Raw genomic sequence first — 24,504 nt, forward strand, 5'->3', positions numbered from 1 at the left:
TGATTTGACGACATTAAAGTTTTGACTACAGAGCTACGGCACAAATAAAAGTACCCAATACTATACTCAAGAAGAAAAAATAAAAACTTAAATACATATATAATAGCAATACCTGATTTTAAACTAGAGCGTAACAGTGTGTGTCGACCAGCTGGAGATATTGATGTATAATCTGAATATTCTACCCTCGGTAAATGCTGGTCCGACCCTGATCTGGGCATGATGCGTTGATTTGACGTAAATCTAAAGTGAAATTGTTCTCATTTTTATAAATGTACAATTAAAATAAACTCATTTTTATATATAAATTTCATACCTTGATGAAGATATAGGTTGACCTCCTGTCGACAGTCTCCGAGAGCTCTGCGGCGGCATGACTGGTCCCGTGTAAAACGAATGAACCTTTTCGGCCAGGCTCTCCAGCGTTTTGGGATAGCCTCGATCGTATCCCTGAAAGTGCTGGATGTTCGATTTGGGTTGTTCTGTTATGACAGGTGGTGGGGGTTGATAACTGTAAAATGTCAAATAATTCAATATTAAAAAAATGTATTTGAAATTGGTTGAAAATGTCAAGACGGTAGAATACCTCCAATGATTCGACGGAGTCTCAGACGGTGGCCTGCTATTGTAATAAAGGTCCAGACCGGATGATTGGTCTGGCGAGTAACTCGTTAATCCTAATCCTAATCGAGATCTTGACTCTGTCATCTCTCTACCGTCCCCTGTATGCCTCTGTCTTAAGCTCCCGGTATCCCTGTAATGGCTTAGCAGTCATTATTGCGTTATTATAGTGTACGCTTCGTACAATTTTTTGTTATTTGTTATACCTGTTAGAATGACCATGATCCATTTCATCCATCATATCTTCATCTCTCAGCTCGCGTTTGATCACTACTACGGGTGGTGGTTTGTGTTCGGATCTAGGTGGTAAGCTGGGTGATCCGCTACCTTTATTTCCTGAAGACAATATAATGGAAAATAAATTTATTTTATTAAATAATATATTTTCCATTATATTTCCATTTATTTTATTAATAATAAATCATAATAAATGTATATTGAAAAAACAAATCACATTAAAAATTAAATTAATCAGATAAAACGTTTTAGTTCAACATATAATACCTCAAAATAAGTATGACATTAACGTACTAAATATAGCATTTTGCTACTGATTTAAAGTTCTGGGGTTCAAGCTCTCAATTTTAAAAGCTTAGGAAATGGGGAAAGATTTATAGTAATGAAATATAATTTGAACATTATTCGCATGAAAACATTTATTTTTCATCTGGCGTAACGACAGGGAATTTCCTAAAAACTATTCATGTCATAATTAATTTGGGCGATCTTATTATTTCAAAAAGTTTCTTCTGCATTTCTTCAAATATAGGAATCACTGTTACATAAAACAACACATGTATGTATGCCAAAACAAGTATAAAGGCGCAGACACACAGAATCGTACGGCACACCATGCGCAGGTAGTCTCCAACTGTAATGGGCGTATCCTCATGTCATGGCTAATTCGTACGTCATTACTATAAAGAGCAACCCTCGTAGTATAATCGGTCTCCGTCACGGGCCCGAGTGTGAAACGCCCGAAAACGCAAATACCGGAAGGCAAAGATCGAAAATCGAAAGATCTTAAGTCGAAAGATAAAAAAAAGTGTGCATGGTAAACGGTACATACTCACTTAATTTTTGCGAGCAGGATACAACAGGAACAAAAGGAACAGGCTTTTCCTCCCGTATTCTGCGCGCGCACATTAATACGGGAGGAAAAGCCTGTTCCTCTTGTTCCTGTTGTATCCTGCTCGCGCAAATTAAGTGAGTATGTACCGTTTACCATGCACCCTTTTTTATCTTTCAATTTTCGATCTTTGCCTTCCGATATTTGCGTTTTCGGGCGTTTCACATTCGGGCCCGTGAGGTAGACCCGCGCAGGTAGTCTCCAACTGTAATAGGCGTATCCTCATGTCATTGCTAATTCGTACGTCATTACTAGATATAGGATAGTCACAGTGCTATCCATTGTTCGGCAAACCTTTAACAATGCATTTACAACCTTTGAACAATACACAGCCCCCTCAGGCTCCGGTGACTAGTCATTACTATAAAGAGCAACGCTCGTAGTACAATATATAATATACTAGTGGTTTTAGCCGGCTTTGCTCGGTATTTGTAATATAAACCGCTACCCCATGGGGCCCCGCCGGCCAGCCGCATTTTTATTTAATTTATTTTTTTAATAAAATGTTTACTATTAGATTAGTCATGTTTTACACATTCAATGCTGAGCTAGAATCCGTGCTATGCTGATATTGTTACGTACGCCGTGGATTGAGCGAATTGTACTTAGACCAACGGATATCTGTTATCGGGTTAACTAAGTGCATGCACTTACTTTCAAGGATTATATCTGGACTCTAAGTGCATTTAGGCTAAACAATGACCGTTATTAGGCTTTTCTCAGAATCGGTACGGGGATACCCAATGTCGTGGAAATACATATCCGAATACGTGACTATACAACAGGTAAACAGATTAGGCGTCCTGAGAGATCTACCCTTTATAAGGCAATACGTGTATCTCCTGAATCATCAATAAATGCTGTGAAACGACTGTTGGCCTTTTACTTAGATCCTCCACCCACCCGTACGCAACAATATTTTATAAAATAGCTCTGTCTCACAAATGTTTTGACAGTGTGGAGGTCTAGACAGTTCTTGGAAGGCGCGTCTACCTGCATCTTGCATAAAGCACGCTATACAGTACCTATATTTATTCATTATTTTCGCTAGTATCATCTTCTTCATTATTGTTACGTACGCCGCGGATTGAGCGAATTGCACTTAGACCAACGGATATCTGTTATCGGATTAACTAAATGCAGGCACTTACTTCCAAGGATTATATCTGGACTCTAAGTGCATTTAGGCTAAACAATGACCGTTATTAGTTATTTCTCAGAATCGGTACGGGGAGACCCAATATCGTGGAAATACATATCCGAATACGTGACTATACCACAGGTAAACAGATTAGGCGTCCTGAGAGATCTACCCTTTATAAGGCGGTACGTAGGCGATATCATGTCATTCTGGACTGAACACTGACGATACGTGTATCTCCTTAATCATCAATAAATGCTGTGAAACGACTGTTGGCCTTTTACTTGGATCCTCCACCCACCCGTTCGCAACATTATTATTAAAATGTAAAGCCCTCTGGTTTATATTACAAATATCGAGCGAAGCCGGGTAATACAGCTAGCACACATACATATATATATATACAAATTCTCTTTCGAAATTATATATTAGATTCGTTGTAGTGATGTTGTTGTCTTTAGAATTTTAGTTCATTTTTATTTTACAATTTATATACGTACGAAGTATCAATATAAGTTTTGTGATTTTTATATACAAGTACATACCTTTACGTTGCCTAGTTGCTAAAACCAATCTCCTCGGTATAGACATGATGATGACGACATCGTCCAAGGACATGTGCGTAACATCCACCAAATTCACAGCCAATATTTCATCTCCGACCTGCAAAGGCGACAAGACAAATCAACAATTACATAAATTGAACGTTTCCCCATTGAACGGGAGCATTGGGTACATATACATAAAGTCGAAATTGGATTGCGCAACAACGACTGTACAATTATAGGGTACACACTTTTAGGCATCCACTATTGTAAACGGCCGACTCGAGGGCTATCCTCGAAATGAAAACACCATCGCTGCGATCCATTCCGTTCCCCTCCCTGATGTAGAGCCCGAGCGTTTGCCCGGGCCTCTTCACTATCTCCACCAGCTGAACCGTGTGCTTGGCATCCTGGAAATTAAAATAATGTACCAGTTGGTATAATGGTGCGTACGCACCAAGCCAACGAACGGCCCACAGGCCAACTTTTAAAACCAGTAGCGTACAAAATATCGAAATAAAAATTAAATTTAAAAATTGAAATTAAATATCAAAATTAAAACTATTATTATTATATTAAAATTAAATTCAAGTATCAAAATAAAATTATAATCATTATATTAAAATTAAAATAAAATATTGAAAGTTAAAACAGAACATGCACAATTTAAATAAATTTTCGAGATTGACCTAAAATTAGATCATCAACAATCACATACAGGTAATCCTCGACTCGTAAGAAGTTTTGACTTACGAAGATACGCACTAAGATCGAAAAAAAATCAAAGAATTATTATTTTTACTTCCCCGTAAAGCACAGCTACTGAGAATATATCATGTATTAGTATGGGTGATCCAACGATTTTTGCTAACCCGGGGTGTTGTCGGTCACATCGAACGGATCTTTTTATTCTTCAATTGTTTCTCTCGTCGAAATAAATCAAGTAATTAAATCATTGCAGAGGTAAAATTTATCGGATAATGTGTGATTATTAATTTTATTTCGACGAAAGAAAAAAAAACCCTTTGACAAATCACCGACAACCGACACCGCGTTTTTTTATGAATTGTTTTTTTTTATCGATCATCGACGTCGAAATATAGAAACATATCGTGACGACTTTAAAAAATTATATCAAGATATTTTTTCACTCGTAAGCAGAGAAATTATAATATTTCTCTGGTTTTAAATGCGCATCGTCGCCATTCAAAACATTGTTGTAATTCAAAACATCAACGATGATCTAATTTTAGCTCAATCTCGCTCTTTAGCTTAATTTTGATATTTAATTTCAATTTTTTAATTTAATTTTTATTTCAATATTTTGTACGCTACTGGTTTTATCCTGCTGATTAAAAAATTGGCCCAAAATCGTCGTTGGTTTAGCACCATAACACATAATAATACAATGGTTAAAATTTGGATACGCATATATGTAGATTGTATGTAAGTACCTGGAGCGCGAAAAACCTTTTGGCAGCCTCGCTAGCAGACCTGCCGACTTGTCTTGGCTCCAAGATGCGCACTATCATCTCACCGCGTCGTTCAACTGCCTGAAATCAAATTAAAAACAAAATATAATAATGGAGTGTTAAAATAAGATTGGAAAATTAGCCCTTATCAGACAAGAAAGGCGGGCGGAAAACGTGACATTTTTCGTACAACGGGCTGCATAGTCAAATTTTTTAAGCATTTAAGGTATTCCGTAAAAATAAGGCAGCGATGAATTCCGATCTTTCATGCAGCTATGTTGGAATTTTGTTGTATTATACACATGTGTCATATTTTGTAAAATGAGAGTCCTCGATTTTCTTTTTATCTTTAGAATATAATAACTACAGGTAAGACCGGAAGCGTGCTTTTTCCAGGAAACAGGGCGTTTTGGGTTTATTTTCCAGGAAACAGGGCAAACTACAAAGCTAGAGTGCAAAAAAAAGGTTCATCATAAAAATTAACAATGCACTGCGAACAATGAACAATGAACGGCGCAAATTTGGTCCGCTCTTTAATAATAACCGAGCCAACAGTATGCCTCGGTGGTTGCGTTTATGTTTAGCACTGAGAGGCTACCGTGCTAATCTTCAATACTGCTGGTCAGACTTGGATATTTGTGACTCCAAGTCGATCGTTTCTTATCAGAGGTTGCTAATTTATCTGATTTCATTGTTGAAACGGTTCCTCACATGGGCGAAAATCATCCTACCCGCTGTCACAAATATCTGAATTTGATTCATGTATGTACAATATGTAAACATTTATGTACATGTCTAAATCCATAGATGTCTCTATGGATTAATTAATTAATTGCTAATTTCGTGTTCTTCAGCATCTTGAAATACAGCGATTTATGTAATAAAAATGCTGCAATTAATTGTCTAGGAATGTGCTTTGGGGTCTCCCCGTTAGGCCTTCCTGGTATATATCTGTGTAAAAGAAAAATAAAATAATAATATTAAGTATATAACTTGTATGATACATAATTTGTCAATTTTTAATGTTGTATTATTGTTTCATTATTATTTTAATTTATTTTTACATATATTGTATTATTTTAATTTTTCTTTGTGTCATTGTATTATTTTTTAATGAATCTTGTTTGAATGTTTCTGGCCATAGTAGCGCTTTTGAGTCACTAGGGTCTAAATTTTATTTTAAACAAATGAAGGGTACAATTTAGCGGTGCATTAAAAAATAGCTTTGTTCCTTCGAACGAATCATTTGCGCATTTGTCTATAAAATGAGCATTTATGTAAATTTTCCCAATTAATAAATAATGTATCACACATACATATGTATGTATGTATATACATGTATGATTTAGTTAACAAAAAGTGTATTTATAAATGATTCTGCATAACGCCGCGGCCGAATGACAGTTGGTTGCGGGGCACAGTGTGGCCGTTTACTGTAATTTAAACTAAAATTTACATTAAAGATATTAAATCATATCTTTTTGAGTAATATTCAATCAAAAAATTATCAAAATCGTGTCCCTTTTACGAGTTGAATCCTATATACATACAAATAATAAAATGAAATAATAATTTTACCTCCAAAGCGGCCGCCGTCGTCTGGTCATGGTCGTTTTCTACCGTTTCTATTTGTCTAAATATCTCAGAGCTGATGCCTGAAACCTGAAAGTTTGAGTAAATATTAATATAATATTTGAAATTAATTTGTATATTAACAAGATAAGATCGAGGGCTTTTGAGCCATGTTTATGTTGAATGAGAAAGTTTGTCGAAAATGAATTCGTCGAAATTCAATTGGTTTTTTGTTTATTCCTCTCGATTTGTAGAAGTTTACTCAAATTGGTGACATGAAAGACTGCCAGAGGGAAAATCGTTGAACCCGTATTTACAAATTTTCAAAGAGTTTTTATATCTAAAAATATACTCGGAGATAAAAAAAATTTCGATTACTTTTCCCAAATCCGCAACAAACTGTTTAAACGAACAAAACGATTTTCCCGCACAACAGCCTACGATAAAATTGTATAGCATTAGATACACCTTTTTTATATGTAAACCTAAAAATTTAGTATCCGTTTATTTATACATATGTACATTTAATATGATATATTATAACCAACAGCATGGACTAGTGGTTAGCATATGGTGCTATGGTCAGTGTGGTTATGAGTTCGAGTCACACTGCTTGCTGCTGACCAGATCTTGGTTTGTAACCAGGTCGGTCGTTTCTCATCAGAGTTTGCCAATGTTTCTGATTTTCATTGAAACTATTCCTACAAAATTGGCTTTCCCTACACATTTTTCTTGTGAAATCACGAGTTGTTGTTATAGCCAGCAGCATAGATCGGTCGTTAAGTTTCTGCTTAGCGTCGAGAGGCACCGGGTTCGATCCCATGAGCTGACCTCGATTTAAAAGAATTTTTCTGAGTATATCTGTAGTGCTGCTGGTCAGACCTGAATTTGTGACTCCAGGTCGATCGTTTCCTATCAGAGTTAGCCAATTTTCTCTGATTTTATTGTTGAAACAGTTCCCTGTAAAATTGGATAAAATATCCTTCCTATCTACTATGTCACCACTATTTGATATTGATTAATGTACAATTCATAGATATCTCGTTAATTTGCAGATGTACCAAACCCCTGAAAAAGCCTGCATTTATTTGGTCACAAACTTCGTTTGATTTGGTCAGCAAATTATAATATTATATTCAGTCATTGACTGCTTAACTATTGTTTGTTTGTCAAAAAATACTTTAAGCAGTAAGTGGTTCAATGACCGTTCATTTTTATCTACATATTAGTGTACAGTTTTCGTCAAATTTACTGACCATTTATTGAAAAAAAATGACTATTTAAATTGTCTGAAAAATATAAAAAAACGAGGCTCTGGCGAAAAGACTACTTTATTTATATACATATGCAGTAGATAGATAAATAGATAAATAGATAGCCAGCAGCATTGCTCGGTCGTTAAGCTTCTGCCTAACAAGAGAGGCGCCGGGTTCGATCCCATGAGCTGACCTAGATTGAAAAGGATTTTACTGATTTTACTGTAGTGCTGCTGGTCAGACCTGGAACTCCGTTCGATCGTTTCCTATCATAGTTTGCCAATTTTCTCTGATTTCATTGTTGAAACGGTTCCTGATTAAAATTGGCTAAAAACTTTCCTACCTACTATGTCACCACTATTTGAGTATGATTAATGTACAATGCATATATGTCTCGTTAATTTGCGAGCTTTCAGTGTCTCGTAATTCAGCGACTTGTATAATAAAAAATGCTGCAATGTTTGTAATTGGCCAGGAAGGCGCATTGGGGTTACCTGTAAGGCCTTCCTGGTATATGTATATGTAAAAAATAAATAATAAATAAATCTCAGGATTCACCGAGTTTCTCTCCATAGATATCTCTGTGGATGTTTATTGTATAAATTCGTATTGTTGTATAAAAATGTTTATTATTCGTATTGTATTCGATGTTTATTGATCGTGTTGTATTGGATGTCATGTATGGTTTCAAATTATGTAATGATTGTGTATTAAAATACATATAATTTCTTGATGTCTATAGTACACTCGTCACATTGGAGCGATCTATAATGATGAGTGTACATTGATTGATTGAATAAAAAATAAAATAAGCGAAAAGCCATTATTATTGTGTGAAAATAATGTATTATGAAAATATTATCCTTATGTACTAAAATTACTTTATTTTTCCTTTGTAAGGTCTCACCTTGAATTTGCCTCAATTATCTGGTCACCTTTTTATTTATCCCATATTAATTGTATTGAGAAAGTTCAACTTAAATTTATTAAATCCTTACGCTATCTTTTTCCTACCTATACCCATTCTACTGTTTCCGACATTTTAAAAATCCTTTCTTTTAACAATCTTTCTGTCAGGCGACGACATACTGATGCTATATTCTTCTTTAAGCTCATAAATGGTTTCCTTGATTGTTCTGATTTACTGAATAAGGTTAATTTCAGAATCCCAGTTCGATACTCTATACGCGTTGCACTCTTTTCACTTGATCCTTTCAATACTAATTCCCAAAAATATTTTTATCTGCAGAGCGTTTATCGTATGTTTAACGGAGAGCTGAATGAGGTTGATCTATTTGGTATTTCCCTACATCAATTCAGGTCTAACATCAAGAGAATCTTGACCGATTGATTCATTTTTTTCCTATTCTATTTTTCCAATATTTCCATTATTTTTATACTTTAGTTTAGTTATGTAATGTGCTATTTAATCATATTATAGCTTTCATTCTTTTCCTTTTCATTTGTTTATTTTGTATTTACCTTTTTCATTTGTTTTATATTTGTAAATTTCAATTTCTTCTTATATTCTATCTTATAACCTTTTCCAAATATTTAAGTACTATAGTTTAATTATGCAATGTACTACATATTTTGTCATGCTTTTATTCTTTACTTTTTAATTTGTTTTCCTTATATTTATCTTTTTCATTTTTGTAAAAATCTATTATTGGACTCGGATGTTACATATATTATTTATTTACTTTTTGTTTTTTTTTATACCTATCTCTGTACATCCTGTCTGTTGATTTTTCAATTAATAAAATAAAAATAAAAATAAAATAAAAACTTTATTGAAAAATGATTATGTAACGTCGAAACGAATAATCGTCCATTTCTTTCAAATGCCAAATTAGCTAAACCGAACATGAACGAGGGCGCGAGCACTTGCAAAAAATGAACGAATTGAATTGGTCAATAAAACACAGTCGAGAGTGATAACCAACCTTTCTGAAGTCGCTCTGAATGACCATCGGCGGTTGATCCTTGAGACGGGCAGGCGGGGGCGCGCGCCCTGGGGAAGCCGTGAGGTCCGGTACGCTGCGCCCATTTTCCTGGAAACAAAACGAAAACAATCTCATAACTACCAAAAAACATTTGAAAACCCTAATAAAATGTGTCAACTAAAGGTACAATTTGGAGCCACAGGCCAAATGGTCCCCACACAAATTCAAACAAATCACCGCATTCGCAAAGATCCAAATTGTACATTTAGAATTTCAGATACAGATAGCGCTCCAATCGCAAAAATGGCGTCGAAATGACCAGCGCTGCACTCTACCGTTACGTATGAATATACACACATTTTAAAACTGACAATTATTTTATGTTTCAAGCTATTTATGTTTCAAGTTTCAAGCTTCTGATTTGTTAATTTTATATAAGATTGCTAATGGTATTCATGACACGTCTGTTTTAAGCGAGATTAATTTTAACGTTAATGCCCGATTCACCAGATGCACAAATCTTTTTTATCCACCTATTTGTCAAAGCAACACCTCTTTCAATAGTGCAATCGTTCGTATATGCCGTATTTACGATAGCTTAGATGATTATCCTGACCTCTTTAGAGACTCTTTTAGTATTTTTAGGACAAAGGTGAAGAAAATAATATGTGGTTGATTTGCTTCTTCACCCTTATAGTCTTTCTTTTTCTTTTTTACTTTATCTGTATCTTTTTCTTTATCTGTTTCTTTTCTTTTTTTTAAAATCTTGATGTTTTTGTAATTTTACTTTTTTATATCACCATGTGGTGCTCACTGTAAATGGAATATTATATTTTTATTTATGTTTATTATTATTTTTTGTCTCATTATACAACTTTCTTTTTATATTTTATTCTGTATGTGTGCCTATTTAAATAAAATAAAAATAAAATAACCACGTTGAGAGCATCGAAACAATTAAAACATTTTTATTTATTTTATTTTTTACATACATATATACAAATATACCAGGAAGGCTTAACAGGTAAACCCCAAATGCGCCTTCCTGGTCCACATAATTATTACATAGATATGGTTACCTGACAACTCGTTCACAGATTTTCCGTAAACCGATGATGCGCTCCAGGCATTACGTATACGGCCATCTCTTTCTCACCCCGTCTGTTCACCATGATCTTGTTTACTATGCCATTACGTATGCAGCCATCTCTTTCACAGACCGACTGTTATCGGTGAAAAAATGGTTTGTGAAAGAGATGGCTGCATACGTAATGGCAGAGTAAACGAGATCATGGTGAACAGACGGGGTGAGAAAGAGATGGCCGTATACGAAATGCCTGGAGCGCATCATCGGTTTACGGAAAATCTGTGAACGAGTTGTCGTGTCACCCATAGATATATGTAAATCTAAACAATATCTGACATCTATGGTCAGATATTACAAACATCGTATTAATACGATAAATAACGATGAATAACTTTCATGTAACAATACGAATTTTATATTCGATAAACAACCACAGAGACATCTATGGTGAGCAATATGGTGAAACCTAAGATATAACAATAACTAAAGGTTCGCAACAGAAAATTGGGAAGGAAACGCCAATTTTACAGGAATCGTTTCAATGAAAATCAGAAAAATTGGCAAATTCTGATAAGAAACGATCGACTTTGACAAACCAAGGTCTGGCCAATAGCGAGACTTTCGCTAATCGAACTCGTAACATCAAGTACAAGATAATTCAACATTCACCACTAGACCACGCCACTGGTTATTTCAATGTATACGTATTATTATTACGAATTATTTGTACGGCTTTATTTTTTAATGTACATATGTATATGTATATAGGCGCACCGACATCTCAGCGCAAAACAACTTAGCGCCGACCTTTCGGCGCTGACAACTCAGCGCAATGAAAATTCAGCGCAAGGACTATTCAGCGTAAAATTATTTTTTTCAATAAGTTTTAAATTGGTTGAAATGCACAATATGGTAACCCATTGAAATTCACAATATGGTCACCGTACCAAGATTTTAAGTAATTTAAATGTTTCAATTTTTCCAAAATCCATTTTATATTGATATCAATAATATTGAAGAAGATTTTCAATTGAAATTAATCGATCTTCAAGTGAATGATGGTTTGAAGTAAATATTTAAAAATGAAACGTTAATTAAATTTTATGCTATACTAGCTGAACCCGGCATGCGTTGCAATGCCACAATAACTCATGCAATTCCCGTTCCCGTTCCCGTTCATCTTCTCGTTCCCGTTCCCGTTCCCGTTCTTGTTCTCTTTCCCGTTCCCAATTGTCGAAAAAACGCAGGCAGCGAACACGTTGGTCACAACGTGAAAATTATAGCGTTGCAATGCCTCATTAACTCATTCCCATTTTTCCCGTTTCTGTTCCATCGTAATCGGTTTAGTGGTTTAGGAGCCTATTCGATACACACACACACACAGACATTCATTTTTATATATATAGATATAAATATGTATATATAGATCGGAGGAGTCTGATTATCCAAAAATAAAATCAATTACGCTTAGCCGCCGGCATCTGGAATTTTTTTTAGAAATCGGAAAAAAAAAATTGACTTTTTTAATAATTGCATGTACATATGTATGTATGTATATAAAAATTTCTTTGAATTAGATTCCAATAAGTATTTTATTCATCCGGCCCTCCATAAATATTAAAATTCTGAACCGGCCCATTTTCTAAAAAGGTTGGGGATTCCTGCTCTAGAGGATCAAGGTATTTTTTTATGTTTTTCTCGGAAACCTTTTAACGCTTTGATCAGAGATTTTATATCTAGAGGTTTAAGCTTAATATCAAGCTACATATCTATAAATGTATGTATGTATATATAATTTGGTGAGTACCCCGAAGTGACAGTTTACTCTTGTTCGATTTTTCTTCCACTATTTTTTCGACCACTTAAAGATGTTTGCTCTTCAAAAGAAAATTCAAGTATAATCCTTCAAAGAAAAATTCTTCAAAGAAAAAAGAAAATTCAAATATCAAGGTGATGAAATATGTAAGTCTTGGGTTGGTCACATCTGAATTTTTTTTCTTATCTACATACACACGCATGTATGTTATTTTTACTTTCTTTATGTACGTAGTAACAATAGATGAAGTTTTGTGATCATGCGAAAATTCGAACTCAAGATTTTGACTTGATTCGAACTTAGAATCGATTACTGATCACGTTTTCATGATCCAGAAAAAATGTGTATGTGTGTGTGTGTGTGTCTGTGTATTTTGGGGATTTTTTTATAAATGGTTTATATTTTGAATAGCTATATTTTATTAAGTGTAAATTTTCCAAAATAAATAAGTAAATATATGTAGGTACATATGTATATATTTTTCAATCAATTCTTCCAGTCTAATGGCATCATCAAATATTCACGGTTCGATATGCGAGCCGGAGCGATTCGTTTTGACATCAGATTTCAATCATCGTTCGATTGTGAATAAGTTAGGCCACGCTTCGACTGTTTGCTCATTGATTTTCATTTCATTGCGACACTGGTCTTCGCGGACACCCTGTACACGTGACTTGTTGACTCGTGCATTAAATTAAACAGGCCTAACCCCCCCCCCCCCGTTTTCGCAAAGTTTCATACGAATTTATCGCCAGTTTCTCTCGCACGCTGAACTTCTTCAATTGAAAGTTTCCTCTCGCTATTTGCTCTACTTCAGAGTATGAAACGGTAGATCCGTGTTCTTTAATAAGTTGGAGCTTTGTATTATTTGAAGTGGTGGCGGTCATGTGTTGGGGGAAAATGGCCGCCACGAGATTGCTTTTATTTTCGTACGTTAAATTAAAATCTTGTCTTTGTCGGAAGTAAGAGCTGCAGAAGTCAAAAGACGCAGGCTTTGCATACGTTTATATTATCACTTGCATACGTTTATATAGTGAGGGAATTTTATATGCGATGCACTTAAGATATTGAAAATTGGTGAAATCTTTAAATTCATTGTACATAAGTTGCCGTTCAAGTCCAATGTACAATCTGACTTGCGTGGAAATCCATCAGTTTGACTTGGTTGATATTGATATCTAACCAGCAGCATAGATCAGTGGTTAGTGTGTAATGCTGTCGACTGAGTGGTCACGGGTTCATTCCCTGGCCCGTTGCTGCTGGCCTGACTTTGGATATGTAGTAATAGTTTGACGATACAGAGACGTTATCGTGTCTCTGTATCGTCAAACTATTATGAGCCAGCAACATCAGTGGTGAGCATGTAATCTTTCGACTGTGTGGTCACGGGTTCTATCCCTAGGTTTGTTGCTGGCCAGACCTTGGATATATGGCTCCAGGTCTATCGTCTCCTATCAGAGTTTTCCAATTATTTGATTTCATTGAATTGGTTCCAACAAATTGGCAATCTTGGCCTTTTTCTCGCAAAACTTCATTTTAAAGTATTTCGATTTCACTGATTTATAAATGCAAAAATTTTTGTCAAATATTTTCTATAGATATCTCTACGATGCTAAGTTTCTAAAATTTCTCTAAATTTTTTTTATCGGTGCTTATATGTACATAATTGGGGTTTACCTGTTAGGCCTACCTGATATAATATATGCCCGTTGATATTTCAACGGATGATTTCGGAAAGCATTGATTCATGACTAGTAGGTATTTTATTACTGGTGTACCGCTAAAAAAATCGATGCAAAAGGCGTATTGTGGATAAGTTGTCGGGAATTTGTTTATTTTCAGTATTAAATATGGCAATTTCAAATTGATAAATTCACTGGAAATACAGACCAACCAATTTGTAATAAATGCGATCAGACGGTTGTTTGCAATTATGATCGAAACTTTCAAATTATCCAAACTTTAAATCAATAAATATGATTGGTTAAAAAAAATATTTATTATTACAAATTTAATTTAATGCATTTATATGACATTATTCACTCGAGATTTATTTTTAATTCTTTACGATTCAATTTTGGTTGACGTTGTTAACAATGTCAATTTTTGTTGACGTTAAAAAGTAACCATATAGAGTTATTATAATCCACGAAAAGAACTTATTTTTAGTTTATCGGTAAATACCGGTGTACCGGTAGAAGGAAAAGCATTTACCGTTTACCGATTTATGAGATTTGACGGTAAATTGCAATTCCTAATTCAATTAATCAATTTATGTACACTCGTCATTACAGATCGCTCCAATGCGACGAGTTTACTATACAGGACAAGAAACATATCAAATATATCATTATTAAATAATTCGAAATAACACATGACATCTAGGGTCAAACATCGTATACAATACGTTCAATAAATATTTATACAACAATACGAAATTTCTATACGATTATCATCCTCAGAGACATATATGGAGAGAAACGCGACAAACCTTGAGATATAACAGAATGACTCAAGATTTGCGAGAGAAATAGGGGAGGGAAAGCCAATTGCAGGAACCGTTTCAATGAAAATCAGAGAAATTGGCAAACTCTGAGAAGAAACGATCGACCTGATCACAAACCAAGGTCTGGCCGGTAGCAAACAGTGGGACACGCACCTGTTCATAGTAAGATATGCTAACCACTAACCCATGCTGCTGGCTAATGACCAGTGGCGGCTCGTCAGATGCCGTACCTCTATCGCAGAGTTCATAGTTGTAAAAAAAAGTACTAAAGCGTTTGCTTTAATCTTTGAAGGACGGAGCGTCGAGATCGAACGAGTGTCCCGAACCGGGGTCGAGTAAGACCCCAGTATTTTTTAATCAAAATATAGCTTTTCTCAATATATATTTTATTAATCATTTCATACATCAACATAAAAAAGTTTTAGTCCTATAGCATGTTTTTGATTATTTTTGTATTAAAAAATAACGACAAGCATCAACATGCAAATGTAGGTAAGGCCAATAGGCGACTGTATGATTCAATAGCCACGCGCCAAAAGCAACGAAATATAAAAATATAGCTGCCTCTTTTAATCGCATTGATTCATCAAACAACAAGAATATGCAAGCGAACAGTCATAAACATGACTTATGGCTACCGCCTTTAAATCATACTTTTGAACGTAGAAATGTATAAATGTATTTTTTTACGATGTACCCCTTTTCTAAATCATACAAAATCTATTAAAATAAATTTCTTGTAGTTCATTCTAGTAATATAAGAAATATAGGGTGTATAGCTTTGAAAAGCACATAGTTGTTTACGAAAAACGTAAAAATTGGGGCACTTGCATACCCCACTTCGGTGAGGGATGCAAGAGTCACAGAATAACAATATTGTAACGTATACTAAACAGAGCCGCCGAGTAATTGCGATCGGATTAGACCGGGTAGCGTCCTGAGAGACCGTGTGACCGGGGTAAGTGGTTTTAAGGATTAGCGACAAGCTAAGTGCATGAAACAATGATTGCACTTCTCATACCGTGGGAATACATATCCGAATACGTGACTATACAGTAGGTAAACAGATTAGACGTCCTGAGAGATCTACCCCTTATAAGGCGGTACGTAGGCGATATCATGTCATTCTGGACTGAGCACTGTCAGTACGTATATCTCCTGAATCATCAATAAATGCTGTGATACGACTGTTGGCCTTTTACTTGGATCCTCCACCCACCCCTACGCAACAATATTGAGAGGCCGTTTTCATATGCGGGTGCGTATGCGTGCAAGCGCAATCAGCGCGCCGATCGGTTTTCTTGTGAAAACTGCCCCACCGAACTGTCCCGAAGTGAAACGATTCGAAATGCAGAGATTCATACCATTCGACGAGCGAAATGTGAGTATCGAATTCGTTCGAAGGGATCCCTACGGAAAAACATGTTGTGCGGTCCGGTGCCGTGTTGGAGTTTCCGGTTTCGATTTCCGGTTTGATTTATCGCCGAATTCATTCGGCGTGTGTATTTTACACTCGAACACGACCCGACGGCTAAACGTCGGCGACGTTTAGGGCGCTTTCACACGCGAAAAGCGTGTCGTGTCCGACGCACGTGCCGCAATAAAAATCCAAACCCTTTCCCGAAAATAAACACCGGGCGAGCGCGTAAGAAAACGAGTTCCGTCGAATGAAAGAAAATCCGCGATAGAGATCTTGATGAAAACGCGTAATCGTCGTGTGAAAATTTCCAGCTAAACAAAAAGGCGATTTGTCGCTCGCGGAAAAGCGAACGCATACAAAATACATACAAACATATGTACGTATCTCGAAGCGTGCATCGCTTTGATTCTTTTAACAGTGGTATTTAATAATGTATGGCGTGTTTTCCAAACTGAATTCTCATCTAGTATTGTACTCGTAAATAAAAAATAATCGGCGAACGTTTGAATTTTCAGTATAGAATCACTTGTTATTTTGTTAAATTCAAATATGAAACAAATGAAAAGCCCGTTTCGTATTAAACTCCATTTTTAATACGAAATATTAATCGGGTATTAACGGGTATTTTTAATCATTATCCTTTAGTTTTTATTCACTATGTATGTACATATACTAGGGCTTCCAATCCCGGAAGGTTAATTCAGCACCGGGATTGCGGTGCTTGGAATTTCCGATCTAGCACCGGGATTTCAAATGTATAAGAAAAAAAAATTCAATTGTATGTTTTCATATTTCAAAAACGTTCAATTGCATTTTGCAAACTCCGATGTTTCACGCAAAAAATACTCCCATATTGGCGTACTACATAATTTTGAGAGTTTGGCTACATTTTTTAAATTTTCGGTTCGAATCCATAAATTTCTAAGATTAAATAAAACACATCCGAAAATGTAATTAAATAAAGTACTTCTGGTTGACCGATGCTTACCAACTTTTATACCTAACTTGGTAAAATTTCAGTTCAATAAATTAAAGGACTTCTTAGAAAAATATAAAAAATCTTGATTCTCTAAATTAAAAGTACTACTTTCGGTTTAGAAAAAAATATTGGGTATAATATTAATAATTTCTATTACAAGTAAGAAATTTCAGTCTGATTTGATGAGTGGTTTGGGAGATAATTTAATTCAAAAACTTAAAAAGAAAGAGGACACCTATAAGAGGAGGTACCATTTCCGGTCGATAAAAATTTCAGTAACCAATACTAAGTTTCAGTTCGATAGGATGAACAGTGTTCAAAAAATCCCCAAAATACACAGACACACAATAAACATACAGATACTCACATAGAAACACAGACACACACACATTTTTTCTAGATCACGAAAACGTGATCAGTGGTCGATTCTGAGTTCGAATCAGTTAAAATATGCTTCAAATATAATTGCGGTTGAGCACAATATCTGGGACACAATACAGGCCGTTCATACCATTTCGTGGAAACGGCAAGCCGGCGTCGAAACGGGTGGCAAACAAATGGACTATGACTGTCATTGCTCATCCCACTATTGTTCATTATACATATATAATGTTGTTTTATGTTTTTTTCCATATTATTTTTGTAAAAATAATATTTTTAAAGAAATTTCTGTCAGCACCGTAATCCCGGTATTCAGACTAGTTTCAGCACCGGGATTCACGGTACCAGAAAACACCGGGATCCCGGGATTGGAAGCTTTAGTATATACATACAATACAATACATGCTTAACGTTCCCATGACATTAAATCGGTTTTACTAAATGTTGGGTCTCTTACTAAACCTTTTCAGAGTGCTTTATCGCTTCGAATTCTATATGATTCGCTAGTATGAAACATTCTTGAATATTTTTCAATTATATGGAGCTCTAGTAATAGAGCTGAGAGAGTGCGCAGCAGGTTTCTCGGATATACTTGGAGATTTTCAATGCTTTGGGAATTCTTATTTTGCAAGACGATAGATTTCGATATTTGAAGATATTTACTACACAAAAATTTTGGCTTTCATACGACGTGCACCCCCGACGTGTACGAAAACCCCCCAATATGTATACACAGCGTGTACTCTCAGCACAGAAAGGTCATTGGTCGATGAATCGTGAGACCTTATTGGCTGTTGTATACAACTAGATCATACGTAGAGGTCTTTTTTTCGTGAACAAGCGATCAGGCGATTGGTGACAGTAAACTAGTGGTCCACGAGCACCAATTACCTAGTCTCTACTTTACAATAATATAGTACATAGATATAGTAATCGTTCATATGTAGCTTAATAACATAAAACATAAAACTTTTTATTTTTTGTTTTTGTTTTTATTTTTTTATTTTCTTTATTTTTTTGTAAGACTGGTGTGACGCTTTGGGGCAACCTGTCAGGTCACACTGGTTATTTTATTGTTATTAATATTATAAAATAATAAGTTAAATTAAATAAATAAATAAATGGCATTTAACTGAATCCGGTTGAGTGTTTCAATGATTTCGGTTTTAGACGGCACTAAATGTTGCGTAATAAATAATATTACATGTACTAAATATTGAGTCTCTATAATACAAAATCTCTAATCTTAGTAATACTAAATGTAAGTCTCATACTAAATGTTGGGTTTCTTAATAAACCTTTTGTAAAGTGGTTTATCGTATCGAATTCTATGTATTTTATATGCTTCGCTAGTATGAAGCATTTTTGAATATTTTCTATTATATGGTGCTCTAATAATCGAGAGAGTTTGTAGTAGATTTCTTAGATATATGTATGTATATACTTGAGAGTTTCAATGATTTGAAAATCTTATTTTGCAAGAATTTCGATATTTGCTCAAGAGCTACTAAAATGTTGGGTTTCATACTTCGAATTCTATATAATTCGCTAGTATGAAACATTCTTGAATATTCTTCTACATATTATATGGAGCTCTAGTAATCATCTATCGTAAGGGGAATCAAGCTCCACAACCAGATTTTTGTTCGCTTGGATTTGCTTAGCACTTGCCGCACAGTGATGGATAGCAAGTGACCAGGATTTATATTTTATTTTATTACTCTAAATATACTGAATTCATATTTTAGGGGCTTCATATATTATGTATTACTCATCAAAACTTCTATGATTCGAATTATGCCATTAAGAAATTAAAACATTGATCAATATCAACATAAATAATTATTTTCGAGGGAAGCCCCTTGTACACGTGCCCCACAGATGCGAGAGAGAGAGAGAGAGAGGGAATTGTGAGGCAGTGTGAGAATGATATCCGCCTTGCCAACCATTATATTTTTCATTTATATTATTCGACGTTTAACACTTGATAAAATGATTTTTATAACCAGCCGCAATAATTAACCTTGCAGATTTTGCATTATTTTATCTTAAACACACACTTTTAACTTTACGCCTGGAATCCAGGACAATGGCTAGCGGAATTTTTTAGCACAGTAAGGCAAGTGTTAACAATCAAAATCGATTTAGACATTCCAAATTTAAATCAGACATTTATCATTCCGTTTTGCCGTCCATAACTTGACGTTGACAATTACATTTATCGTCTAAAAAATATAAATTTCCATAAATATAAAATATATACATATGTATTTCATAAATAAATTAATATTATTAACAACTTACGTATATTATATTCAAATGTAAATTAATGTAAATATTTCAAAATACGAAACACGATCTCAAAACTAAAAAAAAAGAAGTCAAATTCTACTGACCGCTATTCGTACAAACGATGTTGTATTTCTTGACCAAAATGCAATGCGAAACTGAAACGAAATGTAATTGGCCATCGCGGGTTGAGTGGAGGGTGAATGAGACAGCATGTACATTTTACGTAAGTCTCATGCTAGATCGGTTCGACTATAGCAGTGCTCTATTTAAAGCAGTTTATTACAATGTATCTGAAGTAGAAAGTTCCTGATATTTCTTATAGAAATTTGAGTGCTAGATTTAGTTCATTTAGAGGAAGTATGAAGCGTGACATAAATGGTATAATATAATAATTTTAATTAATCTTTATTATACATGAACGATACCTTAAAAATGAAATGATAATAGTTTATTTGAAGAAAAATGTCCTTGCTCTGAAAAAACATATTTTTATGTATAGCACATCTTATTGAATTCAATTAAAATAAAATAAAAAAATTACATTTCTTATATGTATTTGCAGGTACATATGTACATACATATATACTATAATTATCTATGTCTATGGATTCGAAGGAATTTTTCAGCCGAAAATGGAACTTCGGATCTTTGTCACGTAGCCAACGTCGGAAAGCTGCTGATTAAACCAATTAGACGAACCGACAGTTATACGGTTAGTAATTAGTAAAAGAGAAACTGTAGAATTGTAGACCAATCGTAGACGATCGAGATATTCAGTGGAGTGAGAGGGAACTGAGGGACTCTTCGATACCTCCCGGTTAAGGGTGTGAGGAAAGGTGGTCTGTAATAGCGTGTCATATACAAAAGTCAAATCAACAAGTAACGACTTTTCACGCCTGACTGGCTGCGCTCTGGAAACTGGGACTAAATATAATACAATACACGCAATTTTGGAATTGTGGTAATTACTGATTTCTATATAATATAAAAGCATCCAATGTGTAATATTATCCTTGGATGATATTGTGTGCTTAATATCTATACATATATTCAACATGTTGTACATATATATAGACATTAAGGAATAGGATCTACAATACAATATACCAGGGCTGTACGTACAGTCGTGAGACTTGAGTTTTTGATTGGAGTTAGGATCAAGGTCGTTCAAAAATTAGCCAGCAGCAAAGCTTGATGATTGCGTTAATGTTAAATTAACCAGCAGCGTGGCCTAGTGTTTAGCATTTTATGCTTTTGAGCAGTGTCACGAGTTAGATTCCCACTAGAGTCAGAGTTGTTGGCCAAACCTTGATGTGTGACTTGAGGTCGATCGTTTCTTATCAAAATTTTCCAATTTTTCTGATTTTCATTGAAGCGGTTCCTGTAAAAAATGGCATTCCCTCCCCAATTGCTCTTGCAAACCATGAGTTGTTCAGTGTCTCATGGTTCGCCGATATTATACTAAAATGCTGCAAAAAAATTAACCATATATGACTCGGATGATTAATGTACAAAAATATTCGAGTATAAAATACTCAATGGTCGTATTTTATAATTAAAAATGTTTGCAATGTTCTTTGCAGTTTTTGACCATAGATGTTTCTTAATCTGTATAGTAAACTCGTCGCTTTGGATGCAATCTGTTACACGAGTGTATGCACGTGATTTATTGAATAATTAAATAAATGTTAATAATAAATAATAAAGAATAAATAAATAAATGTTAATCACTGGGAAATTGCCGGGTTCAATCCCATGGATCGACCTCGATTGAAAAGAATTTAGTATTTCTGTAGAACTTCTGGTCAGACTTGGATATTTTTGGCTCCAAGTCGATCGTTTTCTATCTGGTTTCATTGTTGAAACGTTTCCTCATCATATAGACAAAACCATCCTACCCAATATGTTACCACTATTTGAATATGATTTCAAAACGTATGCACAGGTATTATAATTTATGTACCATATATCAGAGCATCGCAACCTGGTGGTCACGGCCTTTTTTGTACCGCACGCACCACTTTGATCTAACGCATGCGAGAGAGATCTCGTGTGAGGGAGAAAACCGATGTTAGTTAACGTTTTGTCACCTATATGTATGTATGTATGTAGGGACTAGCTAGCGACTGCCGATAAAGTACATATGTTTGTACGTAGTTGACAAACAAAAACTGAAAATATAAAATTGAGTCCATCGGTTATGCCGCCTTTCCCGAGTATTGAATTTATTTTTTTATAGGTATAGCAACGTGGATATTATGTGAGTGGCTCTCGTCAACCACTGGTTTACTAGCGCTGATCATCTAATCTCACATTCGCGCCAGAAAGGCCCGTTGTATGAATAAACCCGTATCCAACAACCAATAAGGTCAACGATCTCTCTGTGCTAAGAATATACGCTGTGTATAAATACTAGGAAGATTTGTTATGTGATTATATATGTATGTAATATGGCCACTTTCATATGGGCTCTGAGTGAATTGTACAAACAGATAGACATCGGCACATACAATAGTATTATACCTATAGTTAATCTTATGTATGTAATGATTGTTCGAAAGTCTTTGTATTTGGTTAGAGGTGTTTAATTAAAGTAAGTAAAAGATTTTATATCTGATTTATGTACTTCTATAATTGTATAAGGTTCAAGATTGCAGTTATCAGATGTGCTATTCATAGGGAGAGTGATAGAGATAACGAGGACGAACTTATTTAGAAAAGTGGAGATGCCTAAATTCCTTGGCAAAAGACTTTGGAAGGTCGATTGGCGAAATTTAGTGAAAAAAGGTTGATCTCATAGACGCGAGTGAAATAAAGAAACATATAAAATGAAATAAACGCAGATGTGTGCTTGGAATACAAAAAGGAATCGAAGGATAGACGACAAAAGTTTTGGGTACAACCAAGCGATAGGAAAGACTCGAGTAGTAGTAGTAGGTGTAAAGTGTAAATATGTAAATGAATAAAAATGGGTAGAATGTTTGAATGGATCCAAAATAATACAACAAAAGCTTGTGTGCTCGAATTTTACGCTTGAACTAAAAATAGGATTGGATTAATACAAATTATGTGTACAAGTCCCAATAAGCGACATGTGAGACTTTACTTTAATAGATTTTTATTATATATGTATGTACAAACATCGAAAACACTCCAGGGAGTGAGTAATTATATAGGTAAGATCGCGACGGCACAGACTAAGCATGCCAGCGCTTTTTTGTATTTGCAAAACTATCTATGTACATACATATATGTATATGTAACACGTGCCGCCTACAATTCTGTATATCTGCACCTTTAATATTATCTACATATGTATGTACATATATGTATATTTACTATATTATATTGTATAGCATTAGTCGAAGGATCAATATGCATCGCAAAGCATCAGATCAGACTATTTTACAATGTTTTACATCACCAATTTTTCCCCATCAAAAATATCCCAATCAATGAACCCAATATATTATATAATATATCAAAACGGAAGGGATGAACATATATGTTTTTTTGCACGTACACGTAAAAAATAAATATTACAATTATCAGAAATTCATAAGAATGCAGGAGATCGCGCCATAAACATATATGTACATACATACGTGTACAAAGGCACCTACTTACACATGCTTATTTGTACGTGGATGGCCGGGTGATTCCGATGAAGATACATACACATGTGGAGGTAGAGTGAAGAGGCGATGCGAAATTAGATCCATACACATGCTGAAATTGCTAGCGACAATAGCCTCGGGTGTGGTTCATGTATCAATTTCTTTCTGAAACCACCCGTTCAAATATCAACAGGCACAATACTAGTATGTATATAATATAATATATATGTATATAAAAACAGACGCGATGTGGGTATGTGGGTATTTGCCAGACCGTAGACACCCAGCCAATCAGCGTGGTGGAAGTGGGGGGGGGGGGCATCATGTGACGTCAGTCCGAGTGATGACAGGCATGTGCGACGTCAAGCTGAGCGACACATAGACACACACACACACACACACACACACATTCAATCATCTTTTCGAACGGGCGAACGTCGCATTAATACACGCGCACGCACGCCTATAAATTACTTCACACTACATTTAAATATATGTATGTATATAATATATAACTTTATTTTAATTCGTGTATCAATTAATAAAGTCACCCGTTGAAATCAATGGGCAAAATACTAGTAATAATATATGTATATAAAAACGGACGTGATGTATGTACATATGTTTGTGGATATGTGGCAGACGCGTCGGCCGTCGTGTCGAAGAGACGCGGGGAAGCGGGGTAATGGTGAAGGGGAGGGGGGGGGAGGTGACACGTGCTTCG

The 24,504-nt window shown here is 35.0% G+C and overlaps 1 protein-coding gene across 1 annotated transcript in view; it reads right to left on the reverse strand.

Moving 5' to 3' along the window:
• Positions 1 to 24,504, reverse strand: part of RhoGAP100F (Rho GTPase activating protein at 100F) — a 70,965-nt gene that overhangs the window by 13,716 nt on the left and 32,745 nt on the right. Inside the window, exons 2-10 of the mRNA XM_077428166.1 lie at positions 9,683 to 9,790; positions 6,487 to 6,570; positions 4,891 to 4,989; positions 3,688 to 3,846; positions 3,437 to 3,554; positions 828 to 957; positions 587 to 763; positions 317 to 511; positions 113 to 243 (exon numbers count right to left, since the gene is read on the reverse strand). Of these exons, the coding sequence (XP_077284292.1) occupies positions 113 to 243; positions 317 to 511; positions 587 to 763; positions 828 to 957; positions 3,437 to 3,554; positions 3,688 to 3,846; positions 4,891 to 4,989; positions 6,487 to 6,570; positions 9,683 to 9,790 (1,201 nt within the window). The remainder of the gene's footprint in view (positions 1 to 112; positions 244 to 316; positions 512 to 586; positions 764 to 827; positions 958 to 3,436; positions 3,555 to 3,687; positions 3,847 to 4,890; positions 4,990 to 6,486; positions 6,571 to 9,682; positions 9,791 to 24,504) is intronic.

Source organism: Arctopsyche grandis, chromosome 1 (genome assembly GCF_051622035.1).
Source record: "Arctopsyche grandis isolate Sample6627 chromosome 1, ASM5162203v2, whole genome shotgun sequence".
NCBI lineage: Eukaryota > Metazoa > Arthropoda > Insecta > Trichoptera > Hydropsychidae > Arctopsyche > Arctopsyche grandis.